Source organism: Electrona antarctica (genome assembly GCF_951216825.1).
Source record: "Electrona antarctica genome assembly, chromosome: 7".
NCBI classification, from domain to species: Eukaryota; Metazoa; Chordata; class Actinopteri; order Myctophiformes; family Myctophidae; genus Electrona; species Electrona antarctica.
In genome coordinates, this window is record NC_136812.1 from 14,708,015 (window position 1) to 14,732,294 (window position 24,280).

The following is a 24,280-nucleotide window of genomic DNA, read 5'->3' on the forward strand; positions in this document are numbered from 1 at the left end:
GCTGAACTCACTCTGCTGCCTCTCTGCTGCTGAACTCACTCTGCTGCCTTCTCTGCTGCTGAACTTCAGGGCAAGTGTGTTTTCCCTCATTCTGAGGAATTTCTGCACACTACAGCCTCGGTTGCTTTACTATAGGTTTGAGGAGTTTCCTGAGGTTTTTGATTACTGTCAGACAGGGACAAAACCGCTGCAATGACTACCACACACACACACACACACACACACACACACACACACACACACACACACACACACACACACACACACACACACACACACACACACACACACACACACACACACACACACACACACACACACACACACACACACACACACACACACACACACACACACACACGCGCGCGCACGCACAATATGCAGGGGAGAGAGAGGAGTAGGAAGGGGGGGGGGGGGGCGCCATCGGACAGACTTTGACACATTCCTGGCCGATGGCTCTAATACGATCTCCCCTCTTTCTCTCCCCTCAACCCTTCCAGTCCAATCCTTCTCTCTCCCTCCTTCCTTCTCTCTCCCTCCCTTCCAGTCCAATCCTTCTCTCTCCCTCCTTTTTGTGGTGAGTCGAGCAATTCTTTCCAAACAAGAGCAGCCTCATCTCTGATCCAAGCTCTCTGGCTTTGATTAGCTGCTTAATGAGCCTGCCGTCGGTATGCTGCGGTTTCTGCATATGTGTGTGTGTGCATGCACACACGCACACGCACACACGCACACACACACACACACACACACACACACACACACACACACACACACACACACGCACACACACGCGCGCACACGCACACACGCACACACACAGTTTGCTCGGAGAATACAGCATAGCATAGAATTATAAACAAAGCCCACATGCTCTGGTACAATCAGCCAGGCTATGGTTTAACTCCAGTTCCTAAACACACACTCTCTTTCTATCCCTCACACACGTACGTGCGCACACAGCGCACACAGCACACACACACACACACACACACACACACACACACACACACACACACACACACACACACACACACACACACACACGCACACACACACACACACACTCATAAACTCTCACCATGCCCAACCCAGCAACCCTGTCCTCAGTTGCCTGGCACATACCCACAAACAAAACAACAAAGGAAGACGCGCCCTGGTTTCCACTGAACATCTTTGAGGATATAAAGATAGAACGAGGAGAGGTCAGGAGGACATATTTTACGTTAAGAAAATTCAAAATGATTAAAACAAAATATTTCAGGAATAGCAGATGTGCAAGCCAACTACTTTAGCTGGGGACCCGTTTTGGTGTGTGTGTGTGTGTGTGTGTGTGTGTGTGTGTGTGTGTGTGTGTGTGTGTGTGTGTGTGTGTGTGTGCGTGTGTGTGTGGCGTTGGATGTGCGTCTCCTCTGAACGACGTCCCTGGTGTTCAGGAGTTGGTGCGTTTTGGAAGGCGCTCCAAGTTGAAACTCATCTCAACTTTAACCATGAGTTAATGTCACCCCTCTGGTGGACGGACCAATCAAGTTGCGAGAGAGGAGGGACTTTACGTTATACACTTAATTACTTCTATGGGGAACATTCGCCAAAAACAGCCAATCTACAACTAAGCTCATAACGTTAGAGAGTTGGTAGATTTGGTGTAACTTAAAACCGTTTCACTGAGACTAGAGGGTTTAAGTGGTTAGGCTTTGTATCGCCTAGCAACAAGAATGATGTGTTGTGCCTTGTGCTCTGGTCTCCTCTGTGTACTATAGCGACACACAGTGTTTTATTCTGAAGGGGAAAAAAGTCACCTTCTGTATGTGTTCATGGCCTGTGCAGCGGTTCCCAAAGTGGGGTCCGCGGACCCCTAGGGGTACGCGACGCATAACCAGGGGGTACCCGAAATAATTCCCAGATTATTATTTTTTTTCACTTTTTTTAACATTAAAATTATGTTTATCTACGTGGTCTTTTCTGCCAAGTTGCGCAATAAACGTATTTTTTGTGTTGTTCATTGTGTTTCTCCCATGTTTGCTTTGGGCCAATAGCTGACATGATTACTAAAACTACAACATCGGTCAACCTGTCGAGACCCCAAACAGTAACAGCAGGACGCATGCTGCAGAAACAACAAAAAGACTCAGGACACTTGAAAGGTTTCTGCGGCCGCTTCAGATGAGGGGGTACCTGGAAAAATGTCTACCCCAAAAGGGGTACCTGGTCCAAAAAGGTTTGGGAACCCCTGGCCTAATGGATCAATCGTCAAGGCTTAACACATCAACGTAGCTCGTTATCAAACAAAACAGGAGAGAATTCTCATTCATTCATTCATTCATTCATTCATTCATTCACTCATTTATTCATTCAGTTCCTCAACACTTTTAAATCTCTGATGGATGTTGGCAGTTGACGGTTTGTGTGGGTTGATATCTCGTGAACACACGCACGCATGCACGCACAAACCTGTGTTCTGTGTTGAAGATGGCAAAGCTGTGTTTGCTGGACATGAAGCCCCGCTCCACATCTCTCAACTTCAGATTGTCCAGAGGAAGCATGAACTTCTTCTCCTTCTCCTGAGGGAGAGAGAGAGAGAGGACAAAAATGGAGGGAAGGATGAGGGTAGGTGGAGGGATGGAAGGTAAGAAGAAGATTAAAATAGGATACTATAGCATACTATACTACTGCAATTTATCTTGGAGAGAGAAGATGTAGAGATGTACAGATACCTTTTTTCCTTCCCGCTACCCATAACTTGCGTATCGGTCCGATCCACAGTGTGTAATAAATTAAAAAAAATCTAGGACAGTGGTTCTCAAAGTGGGGATCAGGACTCTCGGGTTCCTTGAGGGGGTTCCAAATGGACCCTTACAGTTATGTAACTCTGAGAGTGTACTAATTGGACCCGTAAATGGGGGTCCTTGAAATGTAAAGTTTGAGAACTAGGACGTTTTGATCTAGGAATAAATATAAATGTAAAAATATATATGAAACAGTAGCAACGTCAACTGAAGCATTAGAAATCCAAAATAATTGATTGTTGTAAATGACATATGATCATGTGGTATGGACTGAATGGCACAGACTGACATACTCGCTGATACCAGCATTTTAGGAACGAGTCTACTTAAATATTGACAGAAAATCACAGCACAGTGATAATATGATACATTTAGAAAAATATAATTAGACAGCTCTAGAACGTGGAGGGAATTCTGCTGGAAGAATATTACCAGATATTTCATAACTCCAAAAATTACAGCAAGAATGCAGTCTAAACAACAATCATGCTGGAGGTTATGTGGAAGTATAAATGTTGACCACGAACACATATTTTGGAATTGTCCTAAAATAAGTAAGTATTGGGACGATGTATGGTCAGAGATAAAGAAGATACTTAGCTATGAGATACCTAAGACTAGTGTTGTGCTGTATCTAGGTGATTTGTCACAGGATAATACACAGAGAGAAGATATTTACCTGGTCAAAGTGTTATTGGCAGCTAGTAAAAAAGCAATTACAAGGCGATGGTACAAACCAGAACCCCCAGTTTGTGAGCAGTGGCTGAGCATTGTGGAGGAGATATTTGTAATGGAGAAACTAACTCATATATTGAGACTACAAGAGGAACTATTCATTGAAAAATGGGAGAAATGGACTGACTATAAGGATCAACAAAACGACACCAATGTTAATAATGATGGACATTCATAAATGGACTGGAATATGTTGTATATTAATGATGTATCTGAACCCTTGCACTGTAATTGTCATTTTATGTTTTTTATTTGTATGTCTACCTGCAAATAAAAATTAAGTTTAAAAAAAAAAAAAAGATATAATTATAACATCAATGAGCACAGACAAGAAAATGTCCAGGACAGTGTGAGTGCTAAACGAAGGGAGGGAAGGAGGAGGAGGAGACAACAGAAGGTGTAGAACACTTTGCTAGCAAAGCTTGTATCAAAATAGTGTGTGTGGGCCTTACAGCCTCCCTGACTGTCTGACTGGCGCACATTAACAAGCCACTAACAACGAGAGAGAGAGAGAGAGAGAGAGAGAGAGAGAGAGAGAGAGTGGCCATACGTCTATAGTCTGTCATCACCAAGTGAACGTTATGAATGACAGAGAACAGTTGGAGGAGTCATGTGGACAGAGTGAGGAGGAGAAGCAGGCTGCATGGAGGCAGGGGGGAGCACAAAGAGCGAGGGAGGCAGAGAGAGGGAACGAGAGAAGGAGTACAAAAAAAAAGAAAGGGCGGCAGGGTCCACATGTGAAAGTCATTACTCTGACTCAAGCTCTCTAACACAACATTTCTCCTAACGGGGAGCCCACCCCCCCCTCTTTCTCCTCTCTTCACCAACTTGCTCCCCGTGTTCAGGAAGGAGACTCGGCCTGTGAAGCTGCTATGGTGACAGTTTGTAGCATCCAGGGAAGGGTTGGAGAAGGCACAGAGAACAGGAGGGAGGAGGAGAGCAGCAATGGCCCTCACTAGAAAAAGAAACGAACCGAGGGCATTCCGTCACTAAAAAAAGCTCAGCTGTGGTCAGTGTGTGTGTGCATGCGTGTGTGCATGTGTGCGTGCATGTGTGCGTGCATGCGCGTATGCGCGTGTGCGCGCGTGTGTGTGTGTGTGTGCGTGCGTGCGTGCGTGCGTGCGTGCGTGCGTGCGTGCGTGCGTGCGTGCGTGCGTGCGTGCGTGCGTGCGTGCGTGCGTGCGTGCGTGCGTGCGTGCGTGCGTGCGTGCGTATACTGTTGCGGTAACCGACGGTGATGTGAGTGTACTGGTACATTTTGGTCTCCCCTCTCCCAGTGCTCCCCTGAACCCTACGACTCTCTTCCTTCGTTCCTCTTTCTCTCTCTCCCTCTTTTTTTCCAGAGGGGCCCACTTCCTGTTACAGAGGCTGAAAAAAAATGACAGAACGAGATTGGCGCTTGGACAGCAACATCTGGTATCGCTTTAGACTAGAGAGAGAGAGAGAGAGAGAGAGAGAGAGAGAGAGAGCTGGGAGGAGACTTGCAGAGAGTGTAGCGTGTTCTTATGGGGTAGAAATATAATGTAGAGATCAGGAAGAGAGGAAGAGGAGGGATAGAAGAGGACCGGTGGAAGAGAGGGAGGTGAGGTTCTGCTAAAGAGACGGGTGGGACGAGGAAGGGACCTGGAGAAGATGTGGAGACGACGAGGCAAAGTGTGGAGAAACTGCAGACCACTCCAAAGTTGATTCCCCAAGGGTCCCATCAACCCATATATGGCTGCTAAGGTCCTCCCTAGCCCTCTCTCCCTCTCCCTCTCTCTCTCTCTCTCTCTCACTCTCTCTCTCCTTATTTCCTTACGCCGTCCCTGAGTGAACGTGCAGATCCGGAGTCGAATGAGCGAATGTGCCACGTCAAGACTGGATACCGCCGCGCCTCTGGACAGAGCCCCGTGGACGTCCCATCGACCAACATGCACCAAACCTCACCGGATCGTGTGTGTTTGTGTGTGTGTGCGTCGGGGCTTTGACACCAAAATGAGTGGAGGTCTGCTGCTGAACCCATCGCCCTGCCACCCGCGACCCCAACCAACCACCACCACTGAGACGGGATAAAAAAAAGAAAAAGAAAAAAAGACACAAAAAAGAGAGAGATGAGACATGGCACAGACGAGGACCTTTCTGCCAACTTTGCCAAGTCCACCCTACGCTGACTGACCTGAGAGCGGGACTGATTCCGCTGAGAAACGGTAAAAAGCTGAAGAAAGTAGGATCCTGCTCCGTCATCCCAGTGTTCAGACTACCTGTTCAGGATACTACTGGTGTACAGTAGTCTGCACATTGGTTAGACTGTGCAAGGAAGAGCTTCCACCGCCGACACGGTACATGGACGGCTAAGCGGCGCAGGGCGCAAGAGTCTGGACGACACGCAACATACACAGGCCTGATTTATACTTAGTAGTGTGACGGCGTCCCACGCTGAAAATAGCTGATTTACAAGCTCCCACGATATGTCACATTGTACGCGTCGTGAGCTTGTAGATCGGCTATTTTCAGCACGGGACACCGTCGCGCGACTAAGTACAAATTGGGCATCACACGCACACGCATGTTCTTCTTAAGCTACGGGGAAACCTAGTTTTTTTTTGTAACTCTGTCAAATGTTGAAGTACAAGAAAATTATGTAAATGTACATACTGACTGACACTAAATTGGATCTCTTCGGTTGGCATGAACAAATTGCCTGTTACGTGTAATGTTTCTTAGCTTGGGTCTAACATCTGGTGCTTGGTGTATTATGTTTTAGGTAGAGAAGGTATGAACTAACTTTTGATTCTTCCTCCCCCCAGTGTGGCCCTCACACCGTATGGGAATACGTATGGTTCTTGTTTAGGCGTCTCAGTTTTTATGGGCCTGGTATTATCTTATGTGGCCTCAGTGCAAAGTAATTCTTGAATAATGTATATAGACACCATGGCACCACTTTTGAATGTGTGCATGTGCACGTGTGTGCGCGTGTGTGTGTGCGTGTGCGTGCGTGCGTGCGTGTGTGCGTGTGCGTGTGCGTGTGTGTGTGTGCGTGCATTCTAGCGGTGTCAGGGTGGTCACGGAGAATCATAGATCAGTGCTGCTGTGTCTGAGACTGTCTCCTCTCCCCACAGACTAATGGATCTGAGATATGGAGCAGACCTGACACACACACACACACACACACACACACACACACACACACACCCACACACACACCCGCTGACCCACACACCCGCACCCGCACACACACACACACACACACACACACACACACACACACACACACACACACACACACACACACACACACACACACACACACACACACAAACTTGAGGTCGGGGGGGGGGGGGGGGGTAGAGTGTATAGGCGCGCAAGTCGTCTGTTTTTCTTCAGGCTCTACGGTGGAGTCCTGGCAGTTGAGGGGGCGCAGGAATGTACGTCTGCTCAGTGTTGTATGGAGATTCAACTCTGTAAACTATTATGGTGCCCGGCCCGCCGCTGTATGGCTAAACGTTGCTGGCCTGTATGGCGGCCGATGTTCCTGCATGAAAATGAGTTAAGAGCAGTGGTTCTCAAAGTGGGGTCCCCGGACCCCCAGGGTTCCTTGAAGGGGAGATCTAAATGGACACTTGTTATGGGTCCATTTGTACCATAACTCCCAGAGTTATGGTAGTGCTAGAAATGGTAAAAGTAAGAGAACCACTGAGTATTGGCTAAGGCTAACTAGGGGGAAAGAAGGGGTATTGGTGGATGGATGGAGGTGAGGGGGAAGAGGGGGGGCTATGGGGGAGGGAGACTTTGGAGGAGTGAAGAGGGGGGTCGGGGTGGAGGGAGAGTCAAAGGGGGAGGTCTGCAGTGTAGAAACAGCCATGTGGGATTTCTCTGGGCAGATCTTGGAAGCTGGTGTTTGGACAAAGCCTCAGATTTTCCAGCCAGGAATGTGCACAGTCCCAGGGAGACTGCCAACCACAGAAAGACAGAGAGAGAGAGAGAGAGGGAGAGGGAGAGGGAGAGGGAGAGGGAGAGGGAGAGGGAGAGGGAGAGGGAGAGAAAGAGGGAGGGAAAAGAAAAGAAAGGAATATAGAATCAGGGAAAAAAAGAGGGAATGGCGAGAAGAGTGAAGAAAGAGAAAAATGCAGGGGGGGGGGGAGGAGGTAATAGCAGAATAAGTAAAGTCTGTAGAGGTGGGGAGTGTGGGTGGAGGGGAGGGGGAAGAGCGGGAAATGCAAGAGAGAAGAAGCAGAGGTTTGGCTTGGTTCTGAGGCCTAATGAAATGTGTAGAGGTGTGTGTGTGTGTGTATGTGTGTGTGTGTGTGTGTGTGTGTGTGTGTGTGTGTGTGTGTGTGTGTGTGTGTGTGTGTGTGTGCACGTGTGTAACTTTGTGTGCGCGCATGTGAGTGTGTGTGTGGGTATGTGTGTGTGGCGGGGCATGCAGATCAGATCTGATCTGATCATTAGCGATCATATGGATGACTAACATGGCTGCGGGGCACAGACAGTGTAAACACATTGTAAAGAGGTGTCGAGCCAATCCAAATTAGCATCATGGCATCCTAGCAGCAGGTCCGGTACCAGTGCTTGATGCTCGTGGTTAAGCATGCATCCTCTCACATCAACATCTGCAGAAAGAAAGCCTAATCCCATTACTCTGAAGCAGATATGTGCTTGTGTGTGCGCCAGCATTATTATTTGTTGCAGATGTGCAGTGTGTGCGCGTGTGTGTGCGTGTGTGTGTGTGTGTGTGTGTGTGTGTGTGTGTGTGTGTGCGTGCGTGCGTGCGTGCGTGCGCGTGTGCGTGCGTGCGTGCGTGCGTGCGTGCGTGCGTGTGTGCGTGCGTGCGTGCGTGCGTGTGTGCGTGCAAGTGTGTGTATACTGATTGGTAACTGCTTTGATAGAGAAAAGAAATGTAGGCCACGGTGTGCGTGCGTGCATGCGTGCGTGCGTGCGCGTGTGCGTGTAATGAGCATGCCTGGAGCTGTGTCTGGGAACACCGCGTTCAAGTGATGCAGTGTTTATGTGAAGAGTGACCATGCGTCTGTCTGAGTGACTGTATATTTTTTCTCTGCTATTTGCAAGCCAGTTTGTTTACATCAGACTCTGTGTGTGTACTGTATACTGTATATACAAGTCTGGGCACTGTAAGGCCTGTGCAGCGCATGGGTGCATGGGTGCGAGAGTGCGAGTGCGTGTGTGTGTGCGTGCGTGCGTGCGTGCGTGCGTGCGTGCGTGCGTGCGTGCGTGCGTGCGTGCGTGCGTGCGTGCGTGCGCGCGTGCGCGCGTGCGTGCGAGCGCATGCGTTTCAGTTTGGCTTGGGGCAGCTCCAGCTGTGTCAGAGTGAACCGTTCCAAATGCCTGAACTCCCAGAAGAGGAAGAAGAGGGGGAGGAAGGGGAAGAGTGAACGAAGAGAGGGGGGGAATGGGGGGGGCGAATGGAGGGGGCTGGTGAGAGGAATGAATGGGGGAAAACGGAGGGGCTCAGTTTCAGGGCCCAGGTGCTGCTGGGAGAGAAGCGTGTTTAGTTGAGGCCACGCTGTGGCCTCAACTAAACACACTGAGCTCTCATTAAGAAGAGGAGACGTTTCAGTGGTTAGAAAGAACAATGATAGTTTGATACGCTGCATTCTGGCAGACTTTTATACAAATTGCTCAATAGTCAGAAAACACCAAACTCAACATGGTCCAGTTTGGTCCACCCTATAGCAGCATCACAAACGTGAATGTATGAACCACCTACAGTACATATCTGACATACGGGTGCACACGTTGCACAGGTCCATGTTTGCGATGCAGTCACTGTGCACATACATGTGTATGATTCCTATTATGTGTCCCATTTCCTCTGACCTCACTTCCTGCCTATATGACAGCGTTGCTGTGCCATGCTGAGAGTGTTGTGGTGTGTCTGCCTGTCTACACTTGCTGTGCAGACCTTCTGCTCCTGTACAGCAGGCACAGACAGGCAGACAGATGGCAGCCCCGCTGACAGACCGTCAACCAATCAAAGCGGAAAACACCCAACTGGAACAACCTCTTCCGGCCGCGTACTTGGATATAAACCTGGACGGAATGCTCTCTGGCGATAATGTGTACCAATTAAAGTTTTTTTTAAATGTGTTCTGCGCCTCTTTTGGACGTTTCTCTGCTTTCTGATTCATTGTGCCGTTTCAAGTAATATGTACGTGTATGTGTGAAAATAAACTTTTATCACAGCCTGAAACACACTTGTATATGTTTAATTGTGTTCATTTTCTGCAGTTCAGACATAACAATGTCTGTTAATGTTACAACGTGTATTGTGTGAGCATGAATTATTAGAGAGAATAATAAGAAGCAACGTCACCAATATCCACTAGTTCTCTATCTCTAGGTCCCAGGTTCAAATATGATTATTTTGGGGGGTCCCGACCTTAGAGTATATATGAATAGAGACGGCACCCCAGTTCTCCTCCCATCCACTTGCATTAAGTTGCTCTAAAGCGCATGAGGTGATTTCACTCCTCCTTCCGGGTAGGAACAGAGTGCATTCTGGGATGGATTTGCCCCAAACACATGAACGCGCTGCCGTTGACTATCATTGCACGCGTTCACGTGCGTTCACGTATGAAACAGCGTTCACGTGTCATCGTGAACGTGCACAATGATAGTCAACGGACCAGCGCGTTCATGTGTTTGGGCCCACGCTGCAATACCAAATTCGGCCACTATGTCCATTTCGCCCCAGGGTTTCCTCCGGGTGCCGTCTCTATTCATATATACTCTAAGGTCCCGACCCACAGGTTGAGAACCACTGAGGTATAGGACACCAGCTGGTTGAAAAGTAGTACTGACTGGAGCTCATAAGCCCAATATCTCTCCTGTCCAAGAGGACAGGAGACAGTGGTTGATGCAATACCACACATGCCCTCTAGGGTCATAACAATCTCTTACCATTTCCTGTCAGTCTACTGTCTATAAATAAAAGGCATAAAAAAGCCCCCAAAGTTTACACTGGATTATACCGTGTAGTGAAGGCCTCACCTCGTCGTCCTTATACCAGGACAGGGTCTCTGCAGAGAGAACGAACCAGTACTCCTTGGCTCCCCCCTTAATGATGCTGATGTTGCTGATGGTCAACCAGCCCTTGCGGATGACCTGCACAACAGAGGGATGAGGGGGGGTCAGCTCCAGCGGTGTGGACAGAATGACTTAATGAGAAGCTAGAGGGGTATTCTTTTAGAAAGTTCTCCCAGTGGAGACATGCAGATGCAGGCCAAGGTAAGCCGATCGAGACGGTAGTGCTGCACAGTAAAAATCCTCAAGGCTAATCTACAAATCGTCACTAGTGAGTGGAAACCTTGTATGTCCAAAACAAAACAAAAAATAAGTTGTGTTCCAATTTGTTTTTAGTAGCCAGTGCGGCTGGTCAGATTGGAACTTCCAATGGATCCAATGTCTTCCAATGGATCCAATGTAGTCATCTAGTCACAAGCTCTTTTTTCTTTTTCATTGGTTGAATATTTATACAACCACTGTCACTGAAAATAAATTATATAATAAAATAGCTGACCAACTCACAACTAGCGTAAATTGGCTATTTTTTGCAAATTTTGTGTGACACAGCTGGGTATTCATTTACGGGGAAAAAAGAGAAAAACCATACAAACATGGAGATACAGTATAGGTTTCTGCCATCAGCGACGAAATTGTTACATTGACATTTTTACTGTGGCTAGAGGACAGAAGACAAGCAAATAGACACTGAAATAGAGATTCCCGAAAAGCTGGTTTGGATGGGTTCTGGTTCTGTTCTGGTTTGGATGGGTTCTGTACCAAAATATCTGCCCAAACACACAAATACAATTCACACATTAAAATGCATTACTGCATAATGTTATGTTTGGTATTTTGAGGCCAGTATACGTCTGTACTACTCAAGTAACATTTTAATTACAGGACTTTTACTTCCAACTGTATTGTGGTATTGTGGTAAATCTGAGTACTTGTTCCACCACTGAAAGTGTGTACATAAATAACACATCGTTCTGTCGGCTGGAAACCTTGTATATCTGTTACTTTTCAGAAGTAGCATACCTACAAGCTCAAAACCCGTACGCTTCGCGACACATTTCAAGCTTGCAGATCTGCTACGTACGTTTGATACTTTTGTGTGACACCGTTAGTATCATCAAGTATAGACTCTACTTGATGAGTCTCTATTAGTATAGAATCAATTAGTAGAGATTGATTTACGGAAAACAGAAAAAGTTAAAAACATGGAGAGAAGAGGTTTCTGCCCAACAGCGGCGGCATAGCGCTTGACCTGCAGGGCTGGAGGGAAAAGACCTGCAGGGCTGGAGGGAAAAGCGGTTAGGAGATCAGAGGAAGGGTGAGCATGAAGGAGAGTGTGTTGATGAGCAGCTGCTGTGCCTGACCCGTCTTCCTGGGTTAAGTAAGAAACACTTGGCCTCCTGTGTGTGTTTATAGAGCGGCGGAGCAGAGTATGAGTGCCGTATATGCGATGCAAGTCTGTGAACTGATTGTGATTGATAAGTAGAGTGTTTGTGATGTTAGGCATAGCAGACGGGTGGCAGTGATGGAAAAAGGCAATATGAATGCGGCTGCATGGCCACAGTGAGACAGACAGCGGTGACAGAGTTGGTGAGGTTAGCAGTGGTCAGCGGTGTGTCAAGGCAAGGTTAGGCGTGGCAATCGTGGACCAAAGCGCTTTTTAAGTAGGGGATCGAACGTGGAGCGAATGAGCGAGTATAGGCTTTTAAGAGAATGGTCTCCTACTATTAAACGTGAAGGAGGAGCCATACCACCCTGGAATAGGAGAGAGAGGAAGGAGTCATTTCATTTGTAAAGATGGAGTGCCGGTATCTTTGTACTTTTTCTGTTTTGTATGCGTCTATGGAGTTAACATTACTCTAATTCTAATATACCCGCAGGTGTGTTTACAATATTCAAATATGTCTTCCCTGTGTATTTTTGGTTTCTTCCTGAAAGCTGAAAGCCTTTGAGCCAGAAGGCCCAATCGAAAATACACATCAAAACCTGACATCAAAACCTTAATCCCTGCCCTGACCCCTCCTCCATTATCATACAACGACAGCTGTGGGCGAGGTGGCGTCCCACCTGAACCTGGGTGGGTGGTGAAAACCAGGTATACTTAATGAACTGGTGGGTGTGGCCACATAAAAACATAATTTTAACACTTTCTGTACATTTTAAAAAATAAATCTTCCTCTTAGTATAATAATAGTACCTGATGATCATGTTTAAGGTGGAGGGGGGGGGGCTCTCCATTTTTTATTTACACTTAAGAAAACCTGAATAGTGGATATAGCTGATCTTCGAGCTCACAATGCATCGCACTGCGAAGCGTTGTGAGCTTGTAGATCGGCTATCTCCACTACTTTTTGAACATTCAGTTTGGGAACATTCAACATGGAAACGATTACGATGATATAATGATATGCAAAATGATTGCGATTAGGCGATGTAATAATTGTGACAGGCCTAATCTTCATCATGAATTAAAATTCCTGATGGAGATTCTCATGTGATTGAAACGTTGAGACAATAAACAGTGAGGAGCTTATTTACTTGCCAATGTGTGCAGACCTTATTTTTGTTTGTATGCCTTGTTCTATCCAGGCCCACGGTCATGGAATGATTTGCAGGAATGAGGGATAAACTCAAACTCAGTCAAAAATCAATTCCTAGGACATTGATGTACTGCATATCAACATCTGCCAGGCCCACATTTCCACTGATTAAACATTTGGACCACACACAAATCTCCCTATTATATGCAGATGTGGGTGGGGAAACTGCAGCTGTCTACAATCAAATATTAGCATGATGTTGTGCAACACAGAGTATGTATGCCCACAAAGAAATACCCATGATGTCGATCAGATGTAGCAAAAAACATAATGAAGACCTTGTCAAAGATGCATGATCCATATAGATCCTACCTAAAAACATACCTACTGTACAGTACTGACTATGCGAGTATGCGTATTCACTGTGTAGGCCGAGGTAAATCACTATGTATAATACAATAATTCTTAAGCTTTTCTTGGCTTCAGTACTGCCTTTCCATGATTTCTGAATCCAAGTGGCCCCTTTATCCATTTACATTTTGCATAGAAAACTGCAAGAGAAAAACATAGCTAGCACATGAGTCAAAACACACGTTTTGAACATTGTAACATTACAAAGAAATGGGGGGGTGAAAGAGTTGTAATTAGTGGCTCCCGAGAAGATATATTATAACGCTGGCCACAACATTTCAGTAAGTTTAAATTTTCTATGACATAATTATGTTCAGATAACGTTCAAACAAGTATGGCTTTCTATTCAATAAAAGTTGTTCTGGTTAAATAAATGTTTGTTTTTAGTTCAATGTTTGTTTTAAAATTGACAATGAAGGGAAAATTTACGTCATCTTGTCCCCAACACAAACATTAAATGCCATTAACAAGAAAGAGAATCGGTCCCGAGACTACCTCCATCAGCTCCCGGGAACGGTACGCATCATTCACACTACCACAACATCTGCCAAGTGGTCCCGAGTGCACATGCGGGACCATAGTGTGAATCTGCCCTAAAGGTCAGCATGTATTCAGCAGCATTGCAACCTCACCTGGTTTTCAAAGGTCTTCCGGTTGTTCCCGTTGGTCTTCTGCTGGGCACTGAGAGAGAGAGAGAGAGAGAGAGAGAGAGAGAGAGGGAGAGAGAGAGAGAAAGACAGACAGACAACCTTGTGTTTTGTCTCTTTGTTTGTGTCACATTGTACAGCATCATACTCCAACAAGGGGATAATGAGACGTAATTGAAGAATAACTAACTCACTTAGCAAAGCCAATAAAATCATCATGATTGGTGTTGATGTAGGCAAGTTGTACATCAATTAACAGCTGGACCTGAACAGGACAAATGTACAGTAAAACTGGTGCTAACCCAATATGATAAACATTGGACAATGGACACACTACACATTGATTCCGAAACATTGTCCAAAATTGAGTGTGTGAACAACCTGCTCTTTGCATTTACTCTCTTTTTCCCGGATTTCTGTGGTCACGATTCTCTCTGCCGCTTCTCGCAGTTTGGGAAAAGGACTCAGCTTTAGAGAACAGATACCAGACATTATATCTAAGGTGTTTCGACATGCCAACATGCACATGCATAACACAGTATAGATATACTATTGCATACATTACATACAGTACGTACACACATAGTTTCATACCATGTTGGTACACTGGCGCACGGTGACAATGAGCTCTTCAGAAACCATGTCAACACATTTAATGCATGGCATGTTCAGAGTTTCAATCTGTCTTTTCACAATAGCTTCAAAGGCCGAGTCAGGGGTGAACAGGCCTGTCCTATGGAAACAGAGGCAAATGGAGGAAAAGGGACATAAGAAAAGAAACAAAAGTGAGAAAATGAGACATATAATGGTCTAATAACAGCAGCATGGCCTCCCTGTCCAATCTTGAACTACGGATATGTGTGCATTGTGCAATTTGTGAACAAATCTGTACAAGTCACAATGCAGTGTTCAGTGGCGCACAAGCACTACGTAGGCTTGTCATGATCTATCTATGCCTCATTTGGACAATTAGAAATAGCAATCTTTACAAATACTTCAATAGCAATCTTTACAAATACTTCACCAATAACGACAAAAGTGCTTCACAGATTCAGTTTTACTTTTACTTCACCTGGCATTTCAGGCTTTCATGGTTGAATGTGATTATGTTTTGTCACTTTGTGACATCATGCATGTAGAGGTATGAGCTGGGATTAGTTTACATTTGGGCGGGACATGCATACATATCATAAAAGTGTTGATACACGCATACAGACACAACCTGTTCTAGAAGCCTTGGTTTATGGCCATGCCATCTGGCTGCAATGAATGAATGATAAATAAATACAGTTGTGCAATTCTTAAAAATCCCACATAGCCAGTTAGCCACACACCTGACACCGTGGGTGTTTCTGATAGCGTATGTGATCTCCCGACGCAGTTCGGTCTCATCGAGATCAATCTGGAGACAAGCACAACACATCATCAGTTAGGGACAGGCAAGGACGTGGGACGCACGCACGCACGCACGCACGCACGCACGCAATGTGAAATGGGACATTTTACGCACAGCGGGTACTTTTACATTTGGTATTTTAAATATACTAGTGGTGCCCGTTGGGCACTGACCTACTTGGAACGATGCAAGTTGGAAATGCATGCCACACCCAGTTATGTATGTCTGTGTCCCTTTTATGCCCATATATGGAGTTCTTTGTCAGGCATGCCCAAATACGGAGTCTATGCAGATGTCAGAATGATGTCAGAACAGGCCAGCTTCATATATGGAGATATAGGGGTGATCAGGTCCAGAGTCCGAGCAGAGGCCTTTTGTGGCGGTTCTGGACAACCGTGGGTCCGACCGACTCGACACCGGGCACTGCACTCCCTGTGGGGGTGTGGAACGCATGTGTTGAATTTGACGGTTCTCGAGTTATGTGGATTACAGACGTACACCGTACATATGGAGTTCTGTGTCAGGCATGCCGAAATATGGAGTGTTGTGATATCAGAACAGGCCAGCTCCATATATGGAGCCTGGGCAGGGGCCCTGTCCAGAACCCGGGAAGAGGCCTTTTGTGGCGGTTATGGACAACCGTGGGTCCGACCGACTCGTTGTACCCGTCTCAGAGTACCCGTTCCACCCATCTGTCTGTGTCCCTTTTATGCCCATATATGGAGATGTCTGTATCTGTCTCTCTGTGTCCCTTTATTCCTATATATGGAGTTCTGTGTCAGGCATGCCCAAATATGGAGTGTTGTGATCTCAGAACAGGCCAGCTCCATATATATACATGGACATTGATCAGGGGCCCTGTACAGAGCATGGGCAGAGGCCTTTTGTGGCGGTTCTGGACAACCATGGCTGACTGACTCGACACCGGGCACCCCACACCCCACTCCCTGTGGGAGTGTGGAACGCGTGTGTCGAATTTGAAGTTGGTGGGGCACACGGTTCTCAAATTACGTGCATTACAGACAAACAGAGACGTGGTGCATTTATATAGATGATTAGATGCCAATACCTTTACTCAAGTAAATTTGGAATACCAGACTTTTACTTGTAACAGAGTGTTTACTTTCTACATTATAGTATTGATACTAGTGAGGAATTCTTCCAGCCCTGCAGACACACCTTAACCAGTTCGTAGGGGAAGCGTTCGTGGAAGATCCGGTTGATCTTGGCTCCCCCTGACAGCTGTGCGGTGTCTACATTATCACCAGACCCTTCAATGAGCTTCTCAAAGGCAATCCCAAACTTTTGGATTAACCTGGAACACAGAAGCAAATAGGCTCACTCACGTCTGTAAGGCACAGTGTGACCGATTGAGAAATTTGACCAACACAGTAAAGTCCCGGGTCACTTTATCCATTTGTAAATCAGGTGGACATTCACATACAAATAAAAACATCACACAGTGACAATTTCAGTAAGTGACTGACTGTAGCAGTGCCTTGGTCTTGCGTGCGGGGTCATCGGGTGTATATTGTCTGTGGATCTCCGCCTCTTTGTCCAGGGCCAAGAGCTGGCTCTGTAGATGAATACGGAGCGCTGGCAGAGTCGCCCTGATGTGGTTGGTCAGTTGCTACAGAAAGAAATGAGGAATACTTTTTATGCCCCACATATACTCTTTTCTTCTCCAGACCTTTTTCAATTTTCTCCCAATCTTTGGTCATTATGCCAATTCCCAATTTTCCACACACACACACATGTAGTTCCTGTTAACTGCTAGCCCTTATAGTTGGTCACCTGACAGTAAGGGGTTTGTTTCAGTGGGAGGGTATAAGTATAATGCAGAGGAACAGGGTGCCCTGCTGAACAGGCCAACAGACCAACCTGTAGGAGTCACTAGTTGACACACGGTGTGTGTGTGTGTGTGTGTGTGTGTGTGTGTGTGTGTGTGTGTGTGTGTGTGTGTGTGTGTGTGTGTGTGTGTGTGTGTGTGTGTGTGTGCGTGTGCGTGTGCGTGTGTGTGTACCTGGTTGAGGACATTCTGTAAGTGTGGCGTGCCCATGTGGTCAGCCATGTGTCTGTAAGCTGGATGTGACTCAAAGAACTTCTTCTCTGCCAGTAAAGATGTTTGGATGTCCTTCTTGCCATTAATGTCCTTCTGACTGCGGTTCACTACCCCTATGTAGCCTGGAGAGGGAAATGTGAGAGTGTACTATTATGTCACGTATTCTCAGAAACAACGTCCACACAGTAATTTGGTGCATTAAAGGACCATAAGGGCCTCAAACCACAGTCACAGCACCAGCCATATGTCATACAGTACTGTATACACATAGACACGAATGACTTTAGATTTCATGTATGTTTGCATTTTCTTCATGATCAATAACACATCAAATAAACATGTGGGATAAACAGGGATTATTTTCAACTTTTCAAATCGATTTGTACTTTAATTGCTATAAATTCCTTAAAAAACAACAACAACAATAACAATAGTATAGTAACAAAGTACAGTAACTGCCCTTTGAAATTTGGTCTAAAAGTCCAAAAGAATGCTAACGGGATGCTTTGGGAAATGGTCAGCACAGCAGTAATGTCAAGAATGCTGTGAGACGTGAGTCATTCATAGAGTCACTGAGCTAAACATGCCAGGACCACCGCTATGGTCCTTTAAGATTGTAGCAACTGTACAATATGGAAATGCTGTATGTCTCTGTGTAATACCACAGCCTTTGCCAGAGCAGGGCAAATATCCATGTCTCTTTAGCACAGTAATGTGGGCTAACAGCGCTGGGCTCCGTATCTAATGGCTGGGCCCTGCGCTGCTACTAAAGCAGTCATATCAATGGACTTCCGTGGCTAATGCATTAACACTGCAGAGGAGGCATGGAAGAGCAGCACCTGGTGCTACCCTGCCCTGAACTGTGCTGTATGTACACACAAACATACAGGGACTTAATTATACTGTACATAAACATACATACACGCACGCGTGCACGCACACTCACGAGCGCGCACACACACAAACACACACACACACACACACACAGACACAGACACACACACACACACACACACACACACACACACAGACACAGACACAGACACACACACACACACACACACACACACACACACACACACACACACACACACACACACACACACACACACACACACACACACACACACACACACAGGATAACTGGGCACTGGGCTGGCTGGCACCAGTCTCCCAAATCTACTCCCACAGTCCAAACTGTAACATAAACTCATGAGCTCAATAAAGAACTCTCTCTCTCACCCACTCGCACGCACGCACACGCACACACACGCAGTCACACACACACACACACACGCACACGCACACGCACACACACACACACACACACACACACACACACACACACACACACACACACACACACAGGCATTTGTATGATGTAATAGGTCTACAGATTGGATAGCTACATCTCAGTGCTTAAGTCAAGCCAAAGAGAAAGGGAGGGGAGTGAGAGATGGTATCTGTGGGAACGTTTCTGTGTGTGTGTGTGTGTGTGTGTGTGTGTGTGTGTGTGTGTGTGTGTGTGTGTGTGTGTGTGTGTGTGTGTGTGTGTGTGTGTTCAATCAAGGTTTAATTTCTCACGGATGCCTTTTTATCTAATATGACACATGTCAACACAATACACAATACAATATACACACAAAAATGCACACGCACACACGCGCACACACAAGTATATCACACGCGCGCGCGCACGTACGGACATGCACACACACGCACACACACACACACACTGTACCTCTGCGTAGGGGAAGCAGTCTGTTCTCCAGTATGTTGCGAGCATCCGTCCCTTCATCCATCAGATCCAGCTTGGTAATTACCCCAATGGTCCGCTGGCCTGTAGGACATGGATGTTAAACAATACACAAGCACAATATACGTTTAAATATATGCACAGAACATAAATCAATAGAATACAATATAGAGCTATATGGAACTCATATATATTTTTTCAATCATATTTTTTTTGGGCGGGAACCACTTTTGGTGTTTTAAACATTATGTTATAATTTAGCTATTGAAAAATAGCAGATCTACAAGCTCATAGCGCGCCACTCGGGCTATGAGCTTGTAGATCTGCTATTTTTGAAAAATCGCAAAAATATTTATTTCAGAAAACTGGAGGATTTAGAAGATTTTTTTTAAATTTCGAGGTCAGGCCTAAATTAAGTCATTCATTACAAGCTGGGGTTTGAATGGTAAACATGCCATACACTGTATGCCAAAAGCAGAGAAAGTAGGTGCTTTGAAGCATATACAGTAAGGCCATATATATGGCCATTACTGTACTGTACAGTAATTTTTACCTACTGCTGTGAATGCCGGTCCCTGAAGTTTACCCTATAAGTCCCTGGATGGGTGCTCCAACAGAATGACAAAAGAATAAGTCACTGTCTCATAGACACCAGGAGCTCCCAGCCAGCAGACGTGTGATTTACATACTGTATTTACTGGATCCTGTTCGTAGACTGTAGCCCTGTCCTCATAAGGCTCGTTTGGACTGCTTTTATTATTTATTTGTCTTTTGTATGTATTTTATGGGCCAAGCCCGAAGGGGTAAAAAGGCCCCTATTGTTTTTCTACCGTCTTTTCTTCTTCCGCAGAAAAGAGACGACACTCCAAGAGACGACACTCCCAAGAGACGACACAATTAATTCCCATAGTAACAACCAGCGCCCAGTGCCTCCGCCATTTTGGAGTGATGACGCAACTTCCGGTTGCTTTAAATAAACATTAAAAAGTCATGCTATACAAATAAATATACATTTTTCAGAAATTAAGAAAACCTTATAGTACAGTTCGAAAACAAAGCAATGCTGCTTCATCAGAGTTGGTGTTGCGACTTTAGTTTAGTCAGATAACTCACAAATAGATTTAACCAATATTTATTATAGAATGAGAATACAAGTGTGCATATAATATTTTATCTTGGCGTTCGGCTCTGCTACATTTTTCTCATTTCATCATTAAACATTAAGAGCAGGGAGATAGATAATAACAACCCCTCATGGGGTACATAAATAACAGAGCCCACCGGTGGTGCTGGGTGGCAGTGGGAGCAAACATCATATAACAACAACCAGGAACCATATGCAGAAGGAAGGCAGGAAGAAGCATTCAGTCTAGGTGAGCTTTCCATTGGTTCAATATTTTCTAAACAACACACGTCTGTGTACGTAAAGACGTACAGGGTGTTCAATAGCACTGATTTATGAAAAGAAAAAAAGAAACTCAAAAAATGGAGTGGCTTCCTCCCGACAGCAACAAATGCTTCTACAGCACTGGTCTGTGTTGAACAGCAAAAAAGTATTATAAATATGCATAGTATAATTATTTAGTCATTTATCATATTTATGAATGGATCAAAGCAGAAATTAGTAACATATTTATTCTGAATTTTAGGGTGCATGTGTGCATGCATGTATGCACGTGCTCGACCGTGCATGTTTATGTGTATGTTTGAGGTGTTACATTAACATTAATTCAGAATATTCAGAGTATGTGCACGTGCCGCCATCTTGGAGTGATGCATAAGGGGTGTCGTCTCTTGTTATAGAATGTCTTTGTCTACCCTCACAAAAACATGCCGTAATCCTGGCCAGCCGGGGCGCCTGATGGAGGGAAAAGGAACTGGTCGGAATAACGTGTTCCTTCCACGCGCTACGTCCGGCCGGGGAAACTCTCCCCTGTCAGGTGAAAAGAAGCAGCTTGGACTCCTCATGCATAGAAGGAAGCATGAGGTCAGTCCGCTGCCCCCCCAGGTTGGCAGAGGAAGTGTAGCGCCCAGGATTACATTAGATAATTGACACTGGGTGAAAAAATGGGTTACAAAATTGTGGGATAAAACATTTTAGAAGAATGTCTTTGTCCGCAGTTCTGGCAGTTCTGGGCTGTTGCTTTCCACGAAATTGGGCAATATGGTAGAGAGTCATCATGGGAAACGGTCAAGAACTGAAGCTCACAGTCATTCGTCAAAGGACCTCTGACATTTAGATCTCCCAATTATATGATTGTATGAATTATATGATCGACTCTATCCACTCCTGGGATTTTCGTAGCCTGGTTGTTGGTTAACCACTACCACCCCCTGCAAATGCATCGGTGGCTGCAGGAGGACATTGTTGAGAGACAACCCCTTCGCTCAGTGATGGCAGACATGTTATGCCTCCACTCCCTCCAGCTCCGGGGGTAGAAGAGACTTGGGGTGCTTGCTCTCAAAGTGTTGCTTGAAGGTTTTGGGGTCAGGCATCTGGGACCGACAGACAGGACAGGTAAACACCAACGCTGCCTTGGCTGATGTCTTCTGGTCTTGCCCCTTGGCCTTCTTGGCATCTGCTACTTTCTTGGCATTCTTCTGTTGTGACTGAATCTTCTGGTGCCCACGTGCCATGCTGGCTGATACAACTTACAGTAAAACTACCAGTGTCTGTGTTGTTTGCTTGAATATATTCTTTTTTCTTTTTAATGGAGATGAAAGTAAACTGTAACTGTAAAATACTATTCAAAGGGGACTGGTTGTCGAGTCTAGAACCCGCCGGCAGTGGTGTCTGGTAAGAACTTAACCGATGTGTCTAGACCCCTGAATAATGCAGAGATAGATATCTGGGTTGTAAGGCCAAAGATCCTGACTCGTATGGAAGGCGAAGGTGTCTCTCTCTGCGAGAGCTGGTCAAGGTATTTGAAGGTTGAATGCGGATATAGAATTGAGTAGTTGCACCTGGCGAGGAGCGTAGTAAATACTGCTCGCATCTTGTGATGTCAGAGTGTTACATCATCAGTGACATCATGGTTTTGTCTGCGCCCCAGAAGAGTCTCCATATATGGCATTGGGCACGTTACGTTTGTGACATCCAATGAGACACACAATTGAATATGATCATACAGTACATTACTGTACAATTGTATACACAACCAAACAACACATGCGAATCCCAGGGTTATAACGATATTGAAGAGTGAAACATAGGTTTACAAAAGTGTGTGAACTCTACTTGTGCAAAGGGTATTCTGAAAGAAATTACACCTACCGACTACGTACACATGCCACTTACCCTGTGGGTCGACATCTTTGGCCAGTTTGAGCGCGTCAGAGTTGGCCAGGTCGATGTTGGCCGGGGTCACGGCCAGAATCAGACAGTTCTCCTTGCAGATGAACTGCATGATCATGTCTCTGATCTGGTACTCTATGTCCACTGGCTGCTCGCCCACTGGTACCTTGGTGATGCCAGGCAGGTCCACTAGAGTTAGGTTCAGCACTGAGAAAATGCGCACGCACGCACGCACGCACGCACACGCACGCACGCACGCACGCACGCACGCACGCACGCACGCACGCACGCACGCACGCACGCACGCACGCACGCACGCACGCACACACGCACACACACACACACACACACACACACACACACACACACACACACACACGCACACACAGTGTCAATACAGCTGAACATACACAGTAGCTGTTGATTCCGTCAAATAAAACTATGAAGCTGCGAGCCTGCGACGTGTTGTGAGCTTGTAACCAAGTGTAAAATTATGAAGCCATCATGTACCGCCAAAATATGTTTTCGACAAAATAAACTGTAGATTTAGTCAACTTAAATCATAGCTTTAGTCGACTATTTCAGATTACTAAAATATGACTAAAACTAAATTAAATGTTATTCAAAAGACTATGACTAAAACTACATCAACATTTGCTGTCAAACTGCAGCAGCAGGTCGCATTATTATCGCTGAAAGGTAAGCAGACCACCACCACCAACACCATGTCGAAAAGCCACAAACGCTTATAACAAAACATAGCTTTGTTACCATGTGGTGAGTAGATGCGTAGGCTGATGGGAACAGGAGAGATGCCCTTATTACATCCTGTAAGTCTCTGTGTCTCTATGTCGATCTCCTCGCGGATCTCATTGAAGTCTGTGAACTTCTTCCCCTTGCAATGGAGAAATTCACCATGTTCTGGAAAAAGATGGCCAGAGCGGGAAATTAAAAACAATCCTTGGGTAAGTACTATTAAATCACCAATTAAGGCAGGGTTCAGTGTACATATTATTGTCCAAGAAACCACTCTGGAAGGTGAGCAGTGGTCATCTGTTTTTCTCCCGCAGCTTTTTGCTTTATTTGGATACAGGAAGCTGTGGATAGTGTGGAGGGAATGACATGCAACACACGTCTCTATCTGGAATCAAACCGGGAACATTGTAACCACACACATCATCCGGTCAACCACAGACGTGATCGTCTCTATGGACATGGACATTATATTCTAAAATTCAATTAAGATGTTAAAAGGCAAGCGGCTGGTGAGCTCTGGAATCCACCATCCAATTTACACAGATGTTTCCTTCCCTGACAGTCAGGCCACAAAGCCACGTAATGACAGAGCACGTTTTTAAATCCTATTTATGTTTTTTTTTTCCAAGCCTCTCTACACACTGTTGACCCATACCACTCCAACCAAGCTTTGCAATGTTAATTACCCATTTTGTAATTCTGAGTGTACAAATGGAATCAAATGGACCCGTCAGGGTTTCATTGTACAGCGTAGGAAAATATTTGAGGCACGCCACATGTCATCCATCCCGCTACCTTGTTGCTCTACAGCTGAGGCAAAGATGCAGAACACTGTCTCTAGTAGCTCCACACATGAGTTGAATGTGTTCAACTGCTGTCACA

General features: G+C 45.7%; 2 protein-coding genes across 3 annotated transcripts in view; both read right to left on the bottom strand.

Moving 5' to 3' along the window:
* The window catches only part of dnm3a (dynamin 3a), a gene marked incomplete at its 5' end in the record, with an annotated part of 44,232 nt that overhangs the window by 9,847 nt on the left and 10,105 nt on the right, over positions 1-24,280 (bottom strand). The window contains 14 exons of one of the 2 annotated variants that reach the window (XM_079506767.1): positions 2,449-2,558; positions 10,506-10,619; positions 12,261-12,290; positions 14,119-14,167; positions 14,328-14,398; positions 14,515-14,601; positions 14,728-14,866; positions 15,468-15,535; positions 16,709-16,844; positions 17,017-17,159; positions 17,553-17,713; positions 19,333-19,431; positions 22,646-22,849; positions 23,414-23,563. In XM_079506767.1, the coding sequence (XP_079362893.1) occupies positions 2,449-2,558; positions 10,506-10,619; positions 12,261-12,290; positions 14,119-14,167; positions 14,328-14,398; positions 14,515-14,601; positions 14,728-14,866; positions 15,468-15,535; positions 16,709-16,844; positions 17,017-17,159; positions 17,553-17,713; positions 19,333-19,431; positions 22,646-22,849; positions 23,414-23,563 (1,561 nt within the window). The remainder of the gene's footprint in view (positions 1-2,448; positions 2,559-10,505; positions 10,620-12,260; positions 12,291-14,118; positions 14,168-14,327; positions 14,399-14,514; positions 14,602-14,727; positions 14,867-15,467; positions 15,536-16,708; positions 16,845-17,016; positions 17,160-17,552; positions 17,714-19,332; positions 19,432-22,645; positions 22,850-23,413; positions 23,564-24,280) is intronic. The other variant, XM_079506768.1, reaches the window with a different exon arrangement.
* On the bottom strand, positions 21,752-21,984 carry LOC306926752 (zinc finger protein 706-like; the record flags this gene model as incomplete). Its single annotated transcript, XM_079506169.1, has 1 exon — positions 21,752-21,984. One exon carries the CDS (start codon positions 21,982-21,984, stop codon positions 21,754-21,756), a length of 231 nt encoding a protein of 76 aa, XP_079362295.1. The 3' UTR covers positions 21,752-21,753.